This window comes from Tupaia chinensis, unplaced genomic scaffold, assembly GCF_000334495.1.
Source record: "Tupaia chinensis unplaced genomic scaffold, TupChi_1.0 Scaffold145396_1, whole genome shotgun sequence".
Classification (NCBI taxonomy): Eukaryota; Metazoa; Chordata; class Mammalia; order Scandentia; family Tupaiidae; genus Tupaia; species Tupaia belangeri.
The window spans coordinates 5,264,288-5,287,100 of record NW_006205257.1 but is presented as its reverse complement, the minus strand read 5'-3'; the positions used below and the strand labels follow the sequence as shown (position 1 = coordinate 5,287,100).

General features: G+C 37.0%; 1 protein-coding gene across 1 annotated transcript in view; it reads left to right on the top strand.

The window, feature by feature from the left end:
* Positions 1-22,813, top strand: part of URI1 (URI1 prefoldin like chaperone) — a 79,507-nt gene that overhangs the window by 16,211 nt on the left and 40,483 nt on the right. The window contains exon 3 of the mRNA XM_027768075.1: positions 11,821-11,855. Coding sequence (XP_027623876.1) covers positions 11,821-11,855 — 35 coding nt within the window. The remainder of the gene's footprint in view (positions 1-11,820; positions 11,856-22,813) is intronic.

The window sequence follows — 22,813 nt, the reverse complement described above, 5'->3', positions numbered from 1 at the left end:
GAGTGTTAAGTGGTATCTCATTTTTCTGTTTGACCTTTCATACTTTTTCTTCTTTTTTGGCCTTCCTTTGGATTAATCAGATATCCCTTATTGCCATTTCTTATTAACTTGTTCTCGATACATTCTTTTTTACTACTTTATAACTATATTTTATATGTACTCTATTAAGAAAGGTGCAACATATTACTGGTATACTTTTTACTATTTAAAAAATTTTCATTTTACTATGCTTTTTTTTTTTTCTTGGAGAGGTTTTTGCTATAGGGCACATGCACTCACCAGAGAGACAGAACACGAGAAATCACCCCCGCCCCCGGGGGGAGGGTGGCCACACCACAATCCCTTCTCTTCCATTCTCCTCTTGGGATCTTTGACACGCACGCACATGCACCTGGCGTGAGTTTAAACTACCAGGTCCAGGACTTGAACCGTGGTCGACTACATGGGAGTCCAGTGACATAGCCATTACGCCAACTGCTGGTTCCCTATTTCTTTTCTTTTCTTTTCTTTTTTAACTATGCCTTTTTTCTAGTGAAATCTCTGATTTCCCTGGAGATTACAGCATGCACTTATTTATCCATTTTACCTTTTACATTAAAAAAAAAATGCCAGAGGATACATGTGTTTTCCAGGGAGAGACAGAGAGAGAGGGAAAGTGACAAAGCATCTCTCATGGGTAATGGTTTTACTGCAATTCCTTCTTTATATCTCCCTCCCTCTTTTTGGGATTTTAGGCACACATGCATATGTGCCAGGTATGTGTTTATTTTTTTAAAAAATTATTTTATTTAACTTTATGTATTATTATTTTTCATTTTGATCAGAGACAGAGAGAAAGTGAGAAAGCAAGCCACCAGATCCAGGACTTGAACCATGATTGGCCATGTGAGAGTCCAGCACCTTTAACCGTCATGCTACCTGCTGGCCCCGCCAGGTGTGTTTTTCAAGCCATCAGGTCCGAGACCTGAACCATGCAGTCGGCCATGTGGAATCCAACGGCCACTGGCTGGCCTTCTCTTAAATTATTGGTCCCTTGCATTTTTATTCTATATATTTGAAACACAATATTTAATTATCTATGTGGTCATTGTTGATTTATCTTTACACACACACTTTCTAACTTTCCCTTTTAAAAACCTGTACAGTTGCTCTTCATTTCTGAAGACCCTTGAGTATTCTTTTGTTTTTCTATTTGCTTATTTCCTTTGGGGAGGGTACCCTCAACAGTGTCATCAGGCTATAGTTCTCCATCCAGGCATGTAGCTCTCAGGATCACTAGCATGCCTGTAAGTGTCCCCAGTATAGAAGACTCAGGAGCAAACCCAGAATCTTCCCACATAGCTTCCAGCATTTCACAATAGTACGCCTATTACCTACCTGTACCACCATGGCTAGATCCTTTAGTTTTTGTAATTTTTTTTTTTTAATTTGCCATACTGTGTGCACACTTGTGTGTGTGTGTGTGTGTGTGTGTGCACGTGAGAGAGAGAGAGAGAAACCCCTCATAGGGAATTATCATGCTGTAATCTCTCTTCCTCCATTTCTCACTCCTTTTGGGATTTGGGACCACACACATGTGCATCTGTGTGTTTCTCAGTCACCAGGTCTGGGAATCAAACCATGTGAGATCCAGCTGCTTTAATACCACACCACTACTGGCCTAGTATTTCAGTGAAAGTCTATGGGTGCAGAATTCTGATTCTGTTGAAAATGTTTATATTTTTTCTTCATGTCGGAAGACCTGTTTGCTCTGTACATGTAGATTTTCATTTTTTTAGTACTTTTAGGATTTTCTTCGGTTGTCTTCCAGTTTCTTTAATTGTTGGTTGAAATTAGCTCTGTCACTAACTCTTCTTGTTACTCCTTTGAAGACCGTTTATTGACAGTTTATCTCTCCACTGCCCGCATCCCACCCCCAGTTGCGCATAATGTTTTTGCATCTTTTTATTTGGATTTCATTACTGTTAAGTATGTTATGCCTTGATGTAATTTTCTTTGTATTTTTCTTGCTTAGGGATTCTTGGAGTTTCTTGTTTTTGTTGATTGATACCCTCATATTTTAGAAAATCCAAAATTTAAGATCTTTCTAAATATTGCTTCTACATTTGCTCTTCTTTCTCTGGGTTCTTGTTATACCATATTTCATATGTCTATTATTAGGTTATTAGTCTTTTTTGTGTTTTTCCTTTTTTTCAGTTTTGTTGTTGGGTGCGTATGCTCACCGGAGAGAGAGAAAAAATGAGAAATTACCCCCTGGGGAGGATGGGCATGCCGCAGTCCCTTCTCCATTCTTGTCTTGGGATTTTGGGTGTGCACGCATGTGCGTGTGGTGTGATTTTTTTTCAAGCTGCCAGTCTGGGACTTGAACCCCTGAAGCTTGCCATGTGGGATCCCTCATCTTAACCTCCATGCCACCTGCTGGCCGGATTTTTCATTAAAAAAAAGTTATTTATTTAATTTTATGATTATTGGGTCATCGGAAAAGTCATGATGCATTTTTACATAGAAAAAATGCATCATGACTTTCCCGATGACCCGATATTATTATTTTTTAATTTGCTATAGGGCATGTGTGGTTGAGAGAGAGAGCGAGCGCGCGCAAGCGAGCTGCCAGGTCTGGGATTTCAACCGCACTTGGCCATGTGGGTCTAGTGCCTTAACAACATGCCACCTGCTAGTTCCCGATTTTCCATTTTTTATTTTTAAATCTCTGGGCTTTAATATGGATATTTTTCTTTTTAAAAATTTCATGATAGTGTACACACATGAGAGAAAGAGATGAGAGAGAAAGAAAAACACTCTTGTCGTGCTGTAATCTACTTCCTTCAGTCCTCCAGCCTGCCATTGTCCTGGACACATGCATGTGTGCTCAGTGTTTTCAGGTCTGGGAATTTGAACTGAGGTAGGCATGTGACTTCCAGTTCCTGAGCCCGTGCCACAGAGGCTGAGCATGTATTTTCTGTTGATCTGTTATCAAAGTCAATCCTGATTTCAGTTGTGTCTTATCTTTTAACACCATTTCAGTTACTTCAGCTGTAGAATTTCCATTTAATTTTTTTTTAATATAGGCTTTAGTTTTTTCATGGAAGTTGCCATCTTTTCATGTATCTCCTTCATCTTTTCTTGTTATCCTGAACGTTAGTCATTGTTTTAATGTCTTAGTATGTTAATTCCAGTCTCTAGATTGCATTTTGTTTGGTTGTGTTTTACGTTATTTTTTTTCTTCCACTTTATATTTGGCCATATGATTATGCTTCTTGGCATCCTTTTATATTTGATTAAATGCTGAGGTTGTGTCATAAAAAAAAATTGTAGCTGTTCCTGAAGATGAGTACTATCTTCCTCTGGAATTACCCCTTCTTCTGTGGGGTAGATAGGGTAGGAGCTGGTCACTTTAATGCTGGCATTTTGTCACTACAGTCTGTCAGAATAACTAAGGTTCTGCTTATTTCTCTCTCAGCTGAGGCTGTATGCTTAGGGCCCCAAAGAATTGTCAGCCTCTTGACTTGACTAGAATTGTCTAATTAAAAAATGGTTTCAAATGATCAATTTGTTTCTCCACACAATTCTCCCCTGTCTGAATCTTCAGTTCCTCTTCTCATTGCTTTGGCAACTCTAGATGCCTTTAACTAGGTGATTTTTGGGGCCAGCTGGTGGTGTGGGTGAAGGCAGCCAGATCTCACATGGCTAGCTGCATGGTATGCGAGCCACGTGGTGTGAGTCCTGGGGCCAGTGGCTTGAAAAACATGCTGGCAGATATGTGTGCATACCCAAAATCCCGAGAGGAGAATGGAGAAGGAATTGTGGCTTGGCTAATACACCCCCCACCCCAGCCCCGGTTATGGGGAGTGCTTTCTTACTTTCTCTACTCACTGAGTACACATGCTCTATAGAAATGGTAAAAAAAAAAAAGAGGGACCAGCAGATGGTTTACTGATTACATTGCTGGGCTCCCGCATAGTCCAGCGCATTTTGAGTCCTGGACCTGGTGACTTCAAACTTACGTCAGGCACGTGTGTGCATGCATGTCCAAAATCCGGAGAGGAGAATGGAGAAGAAGGGATTGCAGTGTGGCCACATCCCCACTGGGGAGTGATTTCTCGTTTTCTGTCTCTCCGGTGAGTGCACATGCCCTATAGCAAAATCTCTCTCTCTCAAAAAGGAAAATTTTTAAAAAGATTTTTTTTTTTGTATTTCTTGCCTTTTGAGTTCCTGGATTATTGATTTGTCACAGCTTTTTGTCCTACTTGAGTTAGAAGTCTGGGCTGAGTTTTTAAGTTGCCAGCAGTGAGTGAGTATTAATTTTAATACAGTGTCACTGGTGGTAGTGTTTCTTTAAAATTTGCTTTTTTAAAAGTTTTTGCCATAGGGTGTGTGCAGTGCTGGAGAGAGAAAGAGAGGGGGTGAGAGATAACCCCCAAGGAATATGGCCACACTGCAGTCCCTTCTCCCCCACTCTTCTGTAGGAATTTTTGGGCACACACCTAGCGTTATTTATTGTCAAGCCACCTGATCTGGGACTCAAACTGTGGTCAGCCATGTGGGAGTCCAGTATCTCAACCACCACAACAAATGCTGACCCTTAAATATTTGCTTCTTTAACTAGTGCAATATGGCATGTCAGGGATTGCTTTAATTTGGCCTTTTGTTGTTAGGATTTTATTTCCCCATTTTTCTACTATTTACTCTATAATGAATTACCTTTTTCCTTTGAGCTCTTCATAGACATATTACCTACCTAATTTGTATGTCAGATTGACTACTGTTACATTTTCTTAGTTGTAAAACTATAGAAATGTTTTAGAAGAAAGTTCTAGAAGAATTTACTGTGAAAAGTCAGGAGGAATTCATAGGCAGAATTTGTGTTTGTGTATTTTTTATTTTCTTATGTGTTTATGTCATTTCTTCATACACTAGAGCTGTTTCAGATGGTTTGTTCACTTGTGCACCCCCCGTTGTACACCTCCCAATTTTTCAGGATCGGAATCTCTAATCACCTCAGTCTTTATGTCAGAGTAAATTAGGCCAAACCTCATTTACTTATTAGCAGGAGGTATCTGCTCTTTCTATTTACTCTGGCTACAGATGGAGAAACTGGATTCTTTACCTCCTCTTAGATGGGAGAAGGGAGGATTTCTAGGTAGAAGATATGTGAATGGAGAGTAAATGATTGATATCTCTAGTAAAACTCAAACTGTGGTCAGCGCAATTTAGGCACGTAAGCTGCAATTTAGGCACAGTTTCAGTTTCAGAAATACGAGCCATAGGCTTTTTATCTACAATTATCAGAAGTCTGAAAACAAAGTAAGTTTGTGACATATTTCTTTGTTGACATTCCTGACTGGAATTGATTTGAAAGGACTTGCTGGTTGCTTACAATATGGATGGTGAATAGGTATACCTGGTCCCTACCTCATGGTGCTTTTAGCCAGTACAGTTAGTTTCTTGGATATCTAATTCCAATAATCCCAGGAACAGAACTCTTTACACATGTTAGTGTCTTCATTCTTAGAAATGTTGCTAGAGGGAACCAGCAGTTAGCGTAATGGCTATGTCGCTGGACTCCCACGTAGTCGACCGCGGTTCGTGTCCCGGACCCGGTGGCTTAAAACTCACGCCGGGCGCGTGTGCATGCGTGCCTAAGATCCCGAGAGGAGAATGGAGGAGAAGGGATTGCGGCGTGACCATCCCCCCTGGGGGGTGATTTCTCGCTTTCTGTCTCTGTGTCTCTCTCTGTCTGGCGAGCGCACGCGCCCTACAGTGAAAAATCTCTCCCCCCCAAAAAAAAAAAAAAAAAAAAGAAATGTTGCTAGATATGTGTGTTGCCAGTCTTTTAGCTATTTCGAATTGGAAAAAAATATATATAATAAAATATAAAAATCTATATAAAATTAGAATATTTGGGATTATGAATTATAAAAACTGAAAGAAAAAAAAGCCCTATTTGTAGGTAAAAACAAAAGGGAATGAAATGCACAGTACCAAAGTGTGTTAGACATAGTCCACTATTTGTGTAAAAAGAACCAGGTTTGGATACTGAGCAGATACTCTGGAAGCCCACCTAGAACAACACTGGCTAAAATGTGAAAGGGTTAAGATGATCATTTTGATTCCATCCATGGTAGATTTTTAAGTGTTTTAAGAAGTCGCTCCATATAGTGGACTTTTGGTTGTGGTTTTGCCTTTCAGCATATTTAGAATGTCAATTTGCTTAAAATTGAAATAGTTTTCTTAAGTAGTTTTTATTCAGTAACACTCCGTTTATTGCAGTTTATCATACTGCTTATTGCAGTTTTTTTGTTGTTGTTGTTGAGAACCTGTATTTAGTTCCTCCTTTCTTTGCGAAGTCTTGTAAATTTTACTCATTTTGTTGAAAGCACACTTCTTGTATACTATGGTAGTGACATTTTTACAGCTCCTTAATTGGCAGTCATTTAGCAGATTATTTTTAGGCAGTAAGTAACTGTCAAATAGCAGTGCACATCTAGTTTGTGTTGACTTCTGCCTGCAGTGGTACTTTCTCCTTTTGACTCAGCAGTGTTAAAACCAAAATCCAAGATCTGTCTTGGAGCTACAGTTTCAGAAAAACAAACCATATAAATTTAGATAGTTCTGATTGGTACAGTTTCCAAACTGTTATTTTATACATTAGATGATATAGGAATCATTTGATTTGTAGTACAGTGAGAAAAGTTTTAGAAGAAAATTGAAGCATTTTTTTAGAGTATTATCAAAAATCAAGAAGCAAATTTTAGGCTTCCTGTTCTCGGCTACTTTTAATGTGGCACTGTGTTAACTTTGGAAAACTCATAGGTTGATGCCCCCTTGTGGTCTGTTACCAAAATAAATAGCACAAATAGAAATAAATACTGGAGATCTTAACTCCATGTTAAATAATTTTTTTATTTCTCTCTAAAATAAAAAAAATCATTAAATATTTTAACTTTTTGTAACAAAATGTGTATATTTGCTAGCTGCACAATGGTGTGCAGAAAAATAGATTGGGTGAGCTGCCCATCCTGAGTATCTGGCTTAATTAGTTGTTTTAAGTTTCTGAAAAAATGATGAGATGTGATGGTGATATGGTGTTAGCCTATTATTTCGCTGCCCTCCCCTCTAAACACATACACACACAATAAATAGTACATGGTGCTTGGGAAATTTGTTGCGTATTTTACCTGAAAGAACCAGGAATTGGATTAGGAATTGAAAGAAAATAAGAATTTATATTAGTGAATTGGTGAATTAGTGAATAAGTTCCATAAACTTATTTGTATTTATTGGTGAGGTCTTGTATGCATATCAGTGTGGATTGAGAAGGAATTGGAAGAGTAATACCAGCAGCAGTCAGTGTTCTAAGAAAGACTGAGGATGTAAGCAGCTGCTTTTCTTCTGTTATCCTGTAAGTTGCATGATAGTTGGAAGCAGTCCAGTACAGGGAGTAAGGGTGGGTATGGGGATTGGATAGACTTGGTTTTTTTTTTTTTTGTTTTGTTTTTGTTTTGGAGAGGTTTTTGCTATAGGGCGCGTGCGCTCACCAGACAGACAGAGAGAGACAGAGACAGAAAGCGAGAAATCACCCCCTGGGGGGATGCCCACCCCGCAATCCCTTCTCCTCCATTCTCCTCTCAGGATCCTGGGCACGCACACACACGTGCCCGGCGTGAGTTAAAGCCACCGGGTCTGGGACTCGAACCGCGGTTGACTACGTGGGAGTCCAGCCATTACGCTAACTGCTGGTCCCAGAGAGACTTGGTTTTAACACTGATTTTTAATCTCTTACTAGTTCTTGGATAGCTGTATAATATTGGGTAAATGACTGTATCTCTGAACACAGGTTTCCTTTCTTTAAATGGAGATTAAAAACTACTGGTTTAGGGGACCAGCAGTTGGCCTAAAGGCTATGTCGCTGGACTCCCATGTAATCAACCATGGTTATAATCCCGGACCTGGTGGCTTAAATTCATGCTGGGCACACCTATGTGCATGCCCAAGATCCCGAGAGGAAAAGGGATTGTGGTGTGGCCATCTCCCCTAGGGGGTAATTTCTGGCTTTCTGTCTCTCTGTTTCTCTTTTTCTGGTGAGTGTACACCCCCATAGCAAAAACAAACAAACAAAAAAAACCTCCCTAAAAAAACCCAAAAATACTTGTTTGGAGACCAGCAGATGGGTTAATGGTTATGCTGCTGGACTCTGACATGATCAACTGCGTGGTTGGAGTCCTAAACGGTCCATGCCTGGCACATGTGCATGTGTTGCCTGCCCAAAATCCTGAGAAGAGAATGGAGGAGAAGGGATTGTGCATGACCATCCTCCCTGGGAGTGATTTCTTGCTTCCTGTCTGTCTGTCTCTCTGTCTCTCTGACAAGCACATGCTTCCTATAGCAAAACAAACAACCCCCGCACCCCAACTCTCTTAAAAAAAAAAAACAACAACCCAAAAGGCGACTGTTTGTAGCTTTATTTTATCATGCACTCTTACTAAGGGCAGTCTTGAGTTACAAAGAAAAGTGAGTTGTTGGTAAAGGCTCAGTGATAGACTATGTTTTTTTTTTTCATGCCAGTGGGGCATATATGCTTGCCATAGACAGAGAGAGGTAGAAAGCACTTCTAGATGGAGCATCGTCATGCTGCAATCCCTTCTCCTTTTCTCCATCCTGTTGGGATTTTGGGCATGCATGCACCTGAGTCTGGTGTATTTTTCAAGTGATTGGGGCCAGGATTTGAACTGCTGTCATTGTGTGGGCTATTTGGCTCCCTTAACCACTAGGCTACAGGCGCAGCCCCAGATAGACTGTATCTTAAAAAATGTTAAAACAGCTCATAGTCCCTTCCTTTTACTGTGGACTTACTACTGTACTATTATATAACTATGTATTTTATTTATAAATTCTTGGCTGTAAGTGCAGTCATTACATTACATTACATTAAAGAATTTGCTATGTCAATTATTTTTATTTGATTTTTCATTTATTAATATTATTTTTTAAATTTGTTCACGAGAGAGAGAGACAGAGCAAGAAAGCAAATTGTCAGGTCTGGGACTCGAACCATGGTCAGCCACATGGGAGTCCAGTGCCTCAATCACCCTGCCACCTGCTGGCCCCAGTAACCCATTTTTTTATGAAAATGATATAATATCAATAAGATTTTTTCCTTAGGAGTAATATTTGCATGTTTTGATGTTTATGTTTTAAAACAAAACAAAAAACCCAAACAAGTATTCTTCCATAACTATGTTACTTTTGTGGAGAACAACGAAGTAATGAAGTATTTTTTTGTTTTTTGCTTTGTTTTTCAAGAATTGCTTATGGAACTGTGTTCACTATCTTACAGTCATCTCATCCAATAGTTAAAGGAATTAATCTGAGTTTACTTTCAGAAGTATGTTTTGGAGTTTAGTTTCATGGAAAAATAACAATGTTTTAACCTACATGCATTTAAGTTTGAATTATATGATTTTTTCCCTTTTAAAAACATTTTCCTTGGTAGCTGAATTACAGAAATTTATTAATTTTTTTCTTTTGAATAATTTGCTCTAAAAGAGGAAGCTAAAACTATATCTCAATATAAATACAACTGCGTGTGTTCAAGTAATTTTTAAAGTAGTAGACCATAAATTATATAGACACAGATAACAGATATACCATCTGACGGCTATTTAATGTATTGTTATATCTGCCTCTTTTACTTTCCCCTTATTTCTAATTTCCAATATCTTCTCTAACCTACATTTGGCTAGTGCCTAATGGAAATCTCTGATGTCTAAATGCTATATGTAACCAGTAAGGACATTTAACGTAAGACAGTATTTTGGTAGTGGAAATTTCTTTAGTAAATTGTGGGATGGATTTTTGTTTTAAACAGTGAAGTAGAGCAGTATGTTGCAAACCATCCTTACTAATATCTGTTTCTAGGGAGACTATTTTAGGAAAGAATGGGGTGAGGAATGGGGGAGGAGGATGGCTAGCTAGAATAAAGTGCAGGGTAGACTCTGGGGAAGTGGGGGTGATAGCAAGAACACATGTCATTCTACCAGTGACTTGTTTTTTAACCATAAAAAGCATATGTGCGAAATTTACATATTTACTAATTAAAAAGGCTTCCTGGAAACATTAAGTAGACTATCTTCTATAACCTTTAACACCGTCACTAATGGATATAGCCTAGAAAATTTCATCGAAGGTCCTTTAAATAATGTAAATGATTATGAATATGTAACTAGTTAATATGCAGCTACGAAAGGATTATCATGTAGAGGTTAATGAACATTCTGCTCTTATGGTTTGCAGGGCTTTTCTTTTTGTGCTTTTGGCTCTCTTCATGCTTGGAAACACATGCACTGGGATTGGAAAACATCCTGACTCTTTTTGGGTCTCATCATTTAATGGGCTGTTAAATGGGAACTTTATAAAAAAGGATTTCATAAAGATTTTTCTTTTCAATTTACATTTAATTCTATTTGTCTATTTTATAATTACTGCCAAATCAGAAACAGTGAAATGGATTGATGTAGTTGTAGTTTGGCTCTTCCAGATGTAAAGTCAGTACTCTATTATATATTACCACTGTTATTAAGTGTTGCTATGTGATTGATACTTACTGAGAGATCTTCATTCTAAAACGGACTTTTTATGCTGAGTTAATGTGTAGTATGGTTGGATATCTGATTACAGCATGTATTTTGGTACAGGATTGCTGTCTTAGTATTTAAAAAGGCCCAAAGAAGGACATTTATTTCAGGAATTAAATGTTATAATAGAGAAATTTAGTGACAGGCCTAAAAAAAATCTTGTGATTTTTGGGTGAAACGTTGAGCATATACAAAGACAACATTGGTGTTTAGAACAGTGAACTAAAGCAGCATGTGGCAAACCAGATAATACTGCTGTCTTTTTCATGTAGTCTTATATTAAGCATTTTGGCTTTTATCCCTTAGTTTCTCTATCTCTAAAATGGTGCTATGGTGTCTAGATTACTGTTGAAAATTTTGATGAATGAGTAGTTTAAAAATAGATGATTAGCAATCTTTGCAAATAGCATTAATGTTAAAATTGCATTAGAAATAGTGTTATTTTTAAAGTTGCTTTTTTCCTTTATTGAATGGTGTTCTTGTTTTGAGAATTTTGAGAATCTAATGAAATATCTCTAAAGAAAATAAGTTTTGTGTTTAATCTCATTATTTTACTATTATGAACAATTTTAAACTGGCTATGAATACTAAGAATTTTATCGTCATTTACTGGGGAACAAATGAGCTGTTCAGAGCATCTCTTCATCCTAAGTATTTCTTCTTGAGAATTTAGTAGAAAAATATCACCAAACTCATTTTTAATGCATCAGGATAAAAATTACAGGTGAAAACATTTGGAGATATACTGACAAAATAAAATATTTTCACTACTGTCATTTTTTTTCTTTTTTACTGATGAAATGTGGATGTTACATTGGTTTCTTGTTATTTATAACATTTGCGTATTCGACAAAATATGTAACATTGAAAACAGGTCTGTAGATTGTACAAAATACTAGTTATCTTATATCATATGTCACCTAATAGTTATGAAGCGGGTTTTGTACTAAAGTATGAGTCGGAAAGCTGTAATTTGTTCTGCAGTTATCAGCTTGCATTAGAGAGTTATGATAAAGTGTGCTGCTTAAAAACTAGCATTCACATCTCTGTGCATTTGACAAATAAAAATGTGTACTGAGATGCCGTTAAATCTGTAAAGCCAGTGTTCTAGTTTTCTGATACACTGATTTTGTAGCTCTGTGTATAGCCCTGTTTTTTCATGAGTAGTTATCTGTTTTCATGACAGGTGGTCACTAACTGCCAAGAGAAAATCCAGCATTGGTGAGTGAAAGATGGTTTTATTACACTTCTGAAATACTGATGGGGTCACCTATTTGTATTTAAATAATGTGTGTACTGTGTGTGTGTGTGTGTGTGTGAAAGAGGGGAGGGAGAGATCGGTAATTGAATTCCTCTAGTAATTTCCATTTTGAATGCCTTTGATTCTAATTTATATTGTCTTTCACTCCTTTTTGAATTACATGTTCCCTGCTTTCCTAAAGTTGTGTCATCACTTGTGTTTATTCTAATTGCCATCTTTTTTCTTAAAGTTAGAATAATGTTGATATCATTATGAAGTAGAGACATTTTAAACTACTCATAGGGCTCTGTTTTGGAAATATTTTTAATATTTGTAGTAGAAAAAAATAACTTGAATCAGCTATTTTTAAAGTAGTAATGTGAACAAGGCACACAGATTTCAAAATTTTCCCAAAGTTGGAAAAATTTAATAAATTTCCTACGTTTTAGAACTGCTTCATGAACTATACTATTTTAGAGAGAAAGAAAGCGTATCTATTTTAATGTGCTAATCTGTAGTTAATAGGACAATGCTTGGTAAATAACACGTTTTCCTAAGGCTACTGAGGAAAGTGCTCAATTTAATGATGAAGAAAATCTTATATTATGAATTGTCATGAGGTATAGCTGTTGATCTTACAGATATCACATTACAATATATCCATGCTGTGTTTACGAAGATTTTGCTGAGAGAACAACAGGAGCTGTCTTGATTATTGTCTGCAGGGTTATTGCAAAATCATGGTAACTGCCCCTTTAGTGGTGAGATTAAACCTTCGGTTATACACCATCAAGCATATAATATTTTAAATTTATTTTAAGAGGCTTTTTCTTCATGCCTGAGAGATCTCCAAGGAAATAATTTATAGTTAGTGTATATCAAATGTTTTTGGTTTAAATGCACATAGGCTGCAAGCAGTGGATAAGAGTGAAAATCGGTGCAATCTGTACACATCATCTTATTAAATTTTGACTATTGGCTTACAGAAAATAATCTAAAACTAATAATATTCACTTTATAAATAAAAATTCAGGACTTCATTAATTTTCAATAAATGCAACATCATAGTTGCATCCCCCAGTGGTGTAAGTCTGTCACCATTTCCATAATGGACCATTTGCTATTCATTCTACATTCAGTTCAGCTTAAAACTTGAAATGCAAGTCCTTGACCAAAGAATATTTTTCTCTTGCAAATTTGTCCAAAGTGATCCATCTGACAAATACTTCTTTGGGGAAGTTTTATTAATGTGGACTTCCATCTAGTGATTTTTGGTAAGGAGTTCAGGAAATCAGAAAATTTATATTCACTCAGAACAGATAGAAGTTTATGAAAATGCGTGAATAATGACTTGCTTCTAGTTTGTTTTTTGTTTTGTTTTTTGTTTTTTGGAGAGGTTTTTGCTATAGGGCGCGTGCGCTTGCCAGCCAGACAGACAGAGACACAGAAAGTGAGAAATCACCCCCCAGGGGGGATGGCCACGCCGCAATCCCTTTTCCTCCGTTCTCCTCTCAGGATCTTGGGCACACATGCACACGCGCCCAGCGTGAGTTTTAAGCCACCGGGTCCAGGACGCGAACCACGGTAGACTACATGGGAGTCCAGCGACATAGCCATTACGCTAACTGCTGGTCCCTCTAGTTTGTTTTCTTTCCCTATTAGTGAGTTCTTTAAAGACAAAGGGGTTATGTTTTCATTCTTTTATTCATGCACCTCCTACTGTGTTTGGCACAAAATAGGCACTTAATAAATGTTTGACTAAATGAAGACCAAATACACAGTTATTTGATATGTAACATTTTAGTTTACAAATACTATAATACTATAATACTATTTCTCACACGTCTGGTGAGAAATAACAGAAATGTGACGTTTAATTCAGGGCAGGTTCATGTGACCCTCACTCTTACTTTCTACTTTTCCTCAACTAGACAATTGCATTCTGTGTAAGCTTAGCATATTTGCTTACTTATATCTTAAAGTAATACAGTATCTTATCTACACATTAAAAAATGAAAATCCTTTTTTTTTTCTAGTTAAAATGAGCTTTATTTTCCTGAATCATTTCTGATGTGGCTCAGTAAAACAGATTTTTCTGTTTGCTTTTTAATGAGGATCTGTATGTGGGACTTGATATCGCTAGCTTCTAAGTGACCAGTGAACTCTTCGATTTATTATATTCAAAAATTAAACAAAAGTCTCTCCATTCCTTTGAAAGTCAGGAAATTGCTATTCGGGAGCATCTTGGGATTCTTGTGATATTTTTACATTCTCTTAATTCCTCAAACAATGATTGAGTTCCTACCATATGCCAGTATTGTGTTGCTGTTTGAAATTGAAAGACCTCACCATGGAGCAACTCACAGTCAGACACTAAGCAGAGAAATCACAATAATTTTGTGCTATTTGCAGAGATATGAAGTAAGTATAGAGGGAGTTCATAGGATGGAGCCATTCTTACGAGTGACTCACACACTGCTTTTAAAAGCATGTTGCTTTGAGTTCTTCTTTAACTCTTGGTGTTAGCGTAGTCTAAAATACAATTCCTGTGGCTAAGCACCTGTCTTTTATGGATACCTACCAATATTATAAGAGCAAAATACATGATTTAACAAATGCATTCTTTTTTTTTGTAGAGGTTTTTGCTGTAGGGCGCGTGTGCTCCTCAGAAAGACAGAGACAGACAGAGACAGACAGAGAGACAGAAAGCAAGAAATCACCCCCCCGAGGGGGGGGTATGGCCATGCTGCAATCCCTTCTCCTCTTGGGATCTTGGGCACACACGCACATGCGCCCGGCATGAGTTTAAACCACCGGGTCCGGGACTCGAACCATGGTCAACTACATGGGATTCCAGCGACATAGCCATTATGCTAACTGCTGGTCCCACAAATGCATTCTTATGCTAATGATGTTTATGCTGTTTTGCAATTTTAAAAGGTTCCTTTAAAGGACAAGTAATGCATAGTCTAGGCTTCAAAAATAATCTAACCTGTTTTTGTTTTACTTTTTTTTTTTAATTTATTGTAGGACTGGAAATGAAAATATTTGTAGGAAAGTAGGAGTATAAATGGTCTGGGACTACAGGATCTACTCACAAAAATCTCTTCTACAAAATTAATTCAGGGGCCAGCCAGGTGGCATGGTGGTTAAGGTGGCTTGATTCCACACTACCAGCTATGGTTTAAGTCCTGCACCCAATGGCTTGAAAATACACCACCGTGTACGTGTATGTGTATGTCCAAAATCCTGAGAAAAGAATGGAGAAGCTATTATGGCTTGATCATTGGCCCTAGGGGTGCTTTCTGACTTTCTTTTTCACTCTCTCCCTGGCAAGCGTATATGCCTTATAGCCCCTCCCCCATAAAAATAATAATAATAATAATAATAATAATATGAATTCTAGAAATTTGGCAAAGGCATTTATAGTATTCTTTTAGCTAATAACAGATAAAAAGGAAATGTTTGAGCCTAATAGATGCGACTTTATGCCACTTTATTTTAGAGCTGTTAGTGTGGTTAGAGAGGATTTAAGAATTTTTGAATAAAACTTTTCCCTTATAATCCTTCTTAACTCAGGAAATAGGTACTATAAAATCCGTACACTTATTTTCTCATTAAAATGTGAGTATGCTTCCCACTGTTTGGTCCACTAGTAGCTAAGTATTGTTTGTAGATTTGCGATCTTTTATCTTTTTAATTCTTCCCTTAAGAGCATGGAATTTGGAGTCAGAGACCTACATTTGAATCCTGTCATTTACTAACTTTGTGACTTTGGGCAGTTAATGATCCATGCTATACCAAGAGTCTCAGCTCTTGTAAAGTGATGATGATGATTCTTAATTCACAGGGTTGTAGTATGGACTAAGTGAGAGAATATCTATAGGATACTTGGCCTCACACTCAGTAAATTTAATAGTAGTTCATCTTTTTTAGACACTTTTAATTGTCAGATGAATAAAGAAAAAAAATGAAAGAGAAAAGCCAATGCTTCATTAAATATTCGTGAAATTTTTTTTTGTTTGTTTATGCCATTATCATATTTTATCATGAGGGAGAGTTGGCTTTCTGAGCCTTACTGTTACAGCTTTACATTAATATTTTAAAATAGAATTTTGTTATGAAAATTTTCAAACAAAAAGTGACAGAGTAGTATAGTGTATCTTCATGTGCCTATCAGTCAACTCCAGTAAGTCAACTGAGTTTCATCTAAATTGTTATATTTTCAACATCCTATTCTGCTGTCTACTCCCACCTCCAATTATTTTGAAATGAGTCTAAATCATATAATTTCATCTGTAAACATTTCAGTCTATGTCTTTAAGAGATAAAAGACTCCACATTAACTTTTTTTTTTTTTAAGAGAGGTTTTTTGCTATAGGGCTTGTGCGCTTGCCAGAAAGACAAGAGAGAGAGACAGAGAAACAGAAAGCAAGAAATCACCCCCCAGGAGTGATGGCCACCACCGCAGTCCCGTCTAACCATTCTCCTCTTGGGATCTTGGGCACACACGCACACACGCCGGGCCTGAGTTTAAGCCACCTGGTTCGGGACTCGAATCGCGGTCGATATCATGGGAGTCCAGCGACATAGCCATTATGCTAACTGCTGGTCCCCTCCACTTTAACTTTTTAAGATTTAAATAAAACATTTTTAAATTCAGCAGTTAATTTGTACGTTTCAGAATTGAAGAAGTAGAAAAGGGTGTAAATGATCAATAATTTCCTCCTGTCCTTGTCCACCAATTTTCAGTTGTTTTTTTCTGGAAGCAACTATTTTTTGACAATTTCTCATAAGCCTTTTTAGAAATTGTGTAAGGTAGAGTATATATACGTATATGTATTTATCCACATATTTATGTATATTCTGCACCCTTTTTTTTTTTTTTTTTTTTGGAGAGATTTTCACTGTAGGGCACGTGTGCTCTCCAGACAGACAGAGAGAGACATAGAGACAGAAAGCGAGAAATCACCTCCCAGGGGGGATGGTCACGCCGCCATCCCTTCTCCTCCATTCTCCTCTCGGGATCTTGGGCTCGCACGCACACGCGCCCGGCGTGAGTTTTAAGCCACCGGGTCCGGGACACGAACCGCGGTCGACTACGTGGGAGTCCAGCGACATAGCCATTACGCTAACTGCTGGTTCCCTATTCTGCACCCTTTTAAATAAAAGTAGAATCAGACGGTCCACATTGTATTTTGGGTATTGTTTTCAGTCATTAATTCTTATTCTTTACTTCATTCCCATTAATTTTATTGTGTCCAGTGTCTAACTTTTAGGCTTACCAAATAAGATTTTTTTGTTTAGTTTTGCCTTTTTGGTGGATAAATAATTGTCACATCGCTGACTATGTATGGTTCTGTTGGGTCATTGGGAAGAATCTTGACGCATTTTTGCATAGAAAAATATGTCATGACTTTTCCCAATGACCCAGTACAACTCAAAATACAATATATTCTTGATAAGATTATATGTATATATATTTATATATATATATATATATATATATATATATATAAATACAAATTTGCTCCTTACTAAAATTACTACAAAACTAGTGGCTTAAAACAACACCATTTACTTGTGCATGATTGTATGGGTTTGCATTTTGAGCTGCACTCCCTTGTGTTTTTTTTCTGCTATCCTTGGTTGAAGCCATTTGGTCAGCTGAGTTGTCTGTATATTTACCTGTCTGATGTTTTTTGGGGATGCCTTGTCCCACAAAAACACCAGACTTTCATCACAATAGTGCTATGGTATAGAGTATATTTTTCATGACTACCTGAAACAATGTTTTCTCATGTTGTCTTCATATGCCTAAATAAAATTTTATTCTGTTTGTGCAGTTTGTGAAATAATAGTCTGTATATTTATGATGATGATTTTATTCTTCAGTGTTAGGTAACTTTGGAAGCCATATATTTTCAGAGTGTCCATTTTACTAACCACAAAGTTGTGTAAGGGCCTTTATAGGGTAATTTTCTTCCTCTTTTTAAAACATTTTGTTTTCTTTCATTTAGCTTAACTATATATGTATATTTATATCACTAAGGCTAAACTGTTACATATTTTCTTCCCCCACTTTTCAAAGAGTTGATGCTAGCCAACTGATAGTGTGGTGGTTAAGGCAGCTGGATCCCATGTGGCCGGTTGTGTGGTTTCAAATCCAGACCCAGTGGCTTGAAAACCGTTCTGGGCATTGTATGCATTTGTGTCCCAGATCCCTAAAGGAGAATGAAGGAGAAGGATTGTTATGTGACTATCCCCCATGGGAGCACTTTCTTGCCCTCTGTCTCCTACAAGTGTACATGCCTTCTAGCAACAATTTTAAAAAATGTTTTTTTAACTTAGAATTTACTACTACGAGGATTCTCCAAAGCCTTTGTATATTATTTTTGGAAATAACCAAACTAGTGTACAGCTTAAGGCATTTCCGAAAATAAAAGGCAAATTTATATGTTATAGGGGCCTTTTTTCCCCAGAGTTTAACGTACCATTTAGATTACAGCCTTTGAGGATGATGTATTTCCAGTGTCTGTGTCCTTTGGTTCACAGTTTCCCATGATCAGCTTAAGTCCAGTGAGTATCAGATTGAGGCTAAGGATTTGTTGTCCTCGGCATACTTCCTGATTTTTCATCTGTCTGAACAGTATTAGGTTTGAAAACGTACTTCTTTGCACTTTGAATTTTCTCATTTTCCATTTGTTTCATTAATAAGTAAGTACATCATACTTTTAAGCACAGAATAGGACTGTGTAACAATGGAGGTGTAAATATTGCTATAATTGCAGTGCCTGGCTGAGAGGCGGATTACCCAGTGATAATCCTGAGTGCTTGTTCCTTGTTTTGAGATAATAGAAGTTCAGATTCTAATATACTAAAGACAGATGGGAGTGGGTATCAAGTATATGGTTTACAGTAATGTAGGCTGTAAAAAAAAATTGAGACATACCCTATAATTTATCTTTGCTTATTCATATAAACTCATGACCAAATTGGTGAGGGGTTTAGCAGTTTTTTTAAAATTTACTTTCGGATCAAGTGAGTTAATGGTCATGTTGATTTGATGTGTTCAAAACTAGGGTTGCTATTTTTTGGTTTTGTAACCTTGGTAGAAATTAACATGGAGGGATCAGTGAGTTGTTTTCTGTTGAAACTATATGCAAAAGATGGGTCCTTTTCCCAGGAGGGTCTGGAGCTTTTCTCAGTCTCTCATATGAATCAGTGACCTAAAACTGTTAAAAATTACTGCTCTGGTTAAGAAAACACAAAAAGTTCACTTCCCCTAAAATGTGCTTTAAAAATAAAGTATAGAAAATGTAAATCGAAGTGACAAGACCTATGAATTATGGTAGGATTTAAGTAGAAACTGGCACTGACATTTAAAGCCTAGGTCAGTTACACAAAAGACCACTCTTCTTTTTGATTGATAACAAGAGTATATATCAGTTGTAGAAATTTTGAAAAAGGAAAAAACCATACAAATTACATGTAATCACCTAAAGTTAACTGAAGTGTAGACACTTTGGGGTATTACTTTGTGTTTGTTATATAATTCTTAAGCTTTTTTTAATCTTTGATTTACATCTCATTCTTGAGCAAAAGATGAGAAATTCATGAACAGGCACCTGTGATAACAGATAACTCTTATGTGACACACGTGTAATTGTTGTAGAGACCACTAGGATAGATTCTTCTATTCCAGCTTCACTGTGTGTATCCGTCCATTGCACTCTGTTGTCTCATCACTGAAAAGCTAAATAGAAGAAATCTGTTGGGTCACTGGAAAAGTCGTAACGTATTTTCTAAGCAAAAATGTGTCATTACTTTTCTGTCCACCCAATAGTACAGTGTTAGCTGCATCTGTCACTTTGGATGACTTTGCTTCGCTGGCTTCTGAGAAATTATGTTTTTATATTTAGCTTAATCTTGGTATCTATTTCTAATAATAAAGTTTTCTGATGGACTCATAAAGTATAAAGAACATAGATTATTTCATCTGCATCTTCTGAGGACACAATTTCCTGGGTATAATAGAGTTATAAAATAGAAATATGCCACCATGTTGCTTGAATTTTGTGGTAGATTTCAGTCATCTTATTAACTCAAGTTACTAAATATTTTCCCTTCACCACTTAAAAATATCTAATACTACTGATGTAATACAAATACATTTAATTTTTTATTTATTTTTTATTTTTTTGAGAGAATTTTGATATAGGGTGCGTGCGCTTGCCAGAGAGACAGAGAGGCAGAAAGTAAGAAATCATCCCCCAGGGAAAATGGCCATGCCACAATCCCTTCTTCTCCATTCTCCTCTCGGGATCTTGGGCACACACACGTGCCCAGTGTCAGTTTAAGCCATCTGGTCCAGGACTCGAACCACAGTCGGCTACATGGGAGCCCAGCGACATAGCCATTACACCAACTGCTGGTCCTGATACATTTAACTTTTTAATGAGGAGTATTTCCCACCAAATTGCAGAAAGCGCAGCAGTGTAAATTTTTCTTTCAAGAATGTTTTTATTTTTAATAAATAACATTAATAATTTGTTTAGACCATTCAAGAGGACACGTTGAAAACAACCATGATTCCTTGTTTTAGTAACTAGAATACATCTCTCTTTACTTAATATAATCCATGCCTTAATAGTGTTCCTTTACTTTCTTAATTTTAGAGGTAGAAACCCAAGCATCTGCTAAGCCAGTAAATTTTTAACAAAGATGCATTGGGGAGAAAAGAGGCATATTGAATGACAGTCTCTGCAGTATATGGCATAAGGCTTGGTTGCAGAGGAGGTACTCAATAAATATTGAATTGAGGTAAGATTTCGTCTTATGAGACTGTTCTGAGAAAGTCATAGTTTTAGCAGTAAAATATCCAGGAAAGCTTCACCAGTCTTCCTCCACTATTACAGTGCCCATTCTTCTCAAATGAGGGCAGTTTTGTGAGTGGTTCAGTGATGATTTGATCCTTTCTGACTTCATTGTTTACTAATCTTTAAAAGAATCTTTAAAAGAGTACCTATTTTTCTTTGATTAACAATGTAAAAGAGACTGCTTTGACATGGTTAAATTCCTAGGACCCTCAGTTCTTTAGGTGTAGACTAATGGCTAGTATCATTGCTCAGAAAATAGTCTTGGAGCATAGTGGAGTTTATGCTGAGAAGTCAAGTTCGTGGTTTTCATTTGTATCTTTTAAATCCATCTTTGCATGAGGTTCTTTTTCTTTATTTTATTTTATTTTTTTAATTTGTTAGAGGTTACGTGTGCTTGCCATTGAAAAATGGGGTCTGGTCACACCACAATTTCTTCTCCTCTATTCTCCACCTTATTGGGATTTTGAGCATGAACTGTGTGTGATGTTTTTCAAGGTGCTGGGGCTGGGATCTAAATTATGTGGTTGGCCATGTGAGGTCTGTCTCCCTTAACCAGTAGCCATAGAGTCAGTCCTCATGAACCTTTTTTTTTTTTGAGGGTAGGAATTTTTTTTTTTTTTTTTTTTTTTTTTTTGGCTATAGGGTGCCTACGCTCGCCAGACAGACAGAGAGAGACAGAGAGAAAACGAGCAATCACCCCACAGGGGGTATGGCCACGCCACAATCCCTTCTCCTCCAGTCTCCTCTTGGGATCTTGGGCATGCACGCACACGCGCTCAGCATGAGTTTAAGCCACTGGGTCCGGGACTTGAACCATGGTCGACTACGTGGGAGTCCAGCAACATAGCCATTACGCTAACTGCTGGTCCCAGTCCTCGTGAACTTTTGAAGTATCCTCATACTTATATATTTTCCAAAGTCTTTGAGTTTTATCATTTCTTTCTTTCTTTTTTTAAGAAGTTTTTGTTATAGGGCGTGTGCACTCACCAGAGAGACAGAAAGCGAGAAATTGTCCCCCCCTTCCCTGCAGAGGGGATGGCCACACCTCAATACTTTCTTCATTCTCTCAGGATTTGGGGTTCATACACACATGCACCGAGCATGAGTTTTAAGCCTACAAGTCCAGGACTTGAACCATGGTTGACTACATGGCAGTCCAGCGACTTAACCATTATGCCATCTACTGTTCCCTGGTTTTTATCATTTCTTAAAAAAAAAACAAAAAAAAAAACAAAAAAAACTTTTCGCCTCAAATTTTACCAGTTACTAGCATAAACATAAAGTTTATTTCCTTTCCTTTTTTTCCTTTTAAGAATTGTATAGTGTTTTTGGCTTTTTTGTTTAGGATATTAGGTAAAAGGAAAGAGAACGATAAGAGATTTTCTTTCATTATTCCTGCCCATTATACCAACTTCCTACCTGAAAATGAATTTAGCAAAACTACATTGTTGAATCAGTGATTTAAATTTTATCTCCTTTTTTTATTTAAAGCTAGAGATTGGAGTAATTATCACTTGCCTTAGACAGGAGATATAGAACTTAGTTTATTCTTTGCAAAGATTTTTATTTGTTGTCAGTTGCATTCAAGAGAAGGATTAAAAATGTGGAGTTCCTTTTATATATTCCCCTATCCTTAAAAAATACTCTTATTATGAAAATCTTCAAACATACAGAGAAGTTAAAAGAATTGTGTAGGCGAGCCTTGTCATATCTATCCATTAGTTCATTTTTTCCTGATACATTTCAAAGTAAGTTATGGACATCAGTATACTTCATCCCTAAATATTTAAACATTCATTTTATTCCTTCCTCTCTTGGATCCTGATCTGGATCCTTTAAGGTTAAGGCTAGTATTTTATAGTTGTGTATCTTTCATCACTGCTACTTTTTAAAACAAAAGGTGCCTCTTGGAAGGCTTGTGACACGTGATTAGCAAGATTCAAAAGAAGGTTGTAGGCGGTTTTTATGTGCCTTGTACTGCTGCATTAATTCTTGTTTTCTGTAAGGACTGTTGCATGATGCTGTCTGGGACAAATTATATCTTATTTATTGGAAAAAAA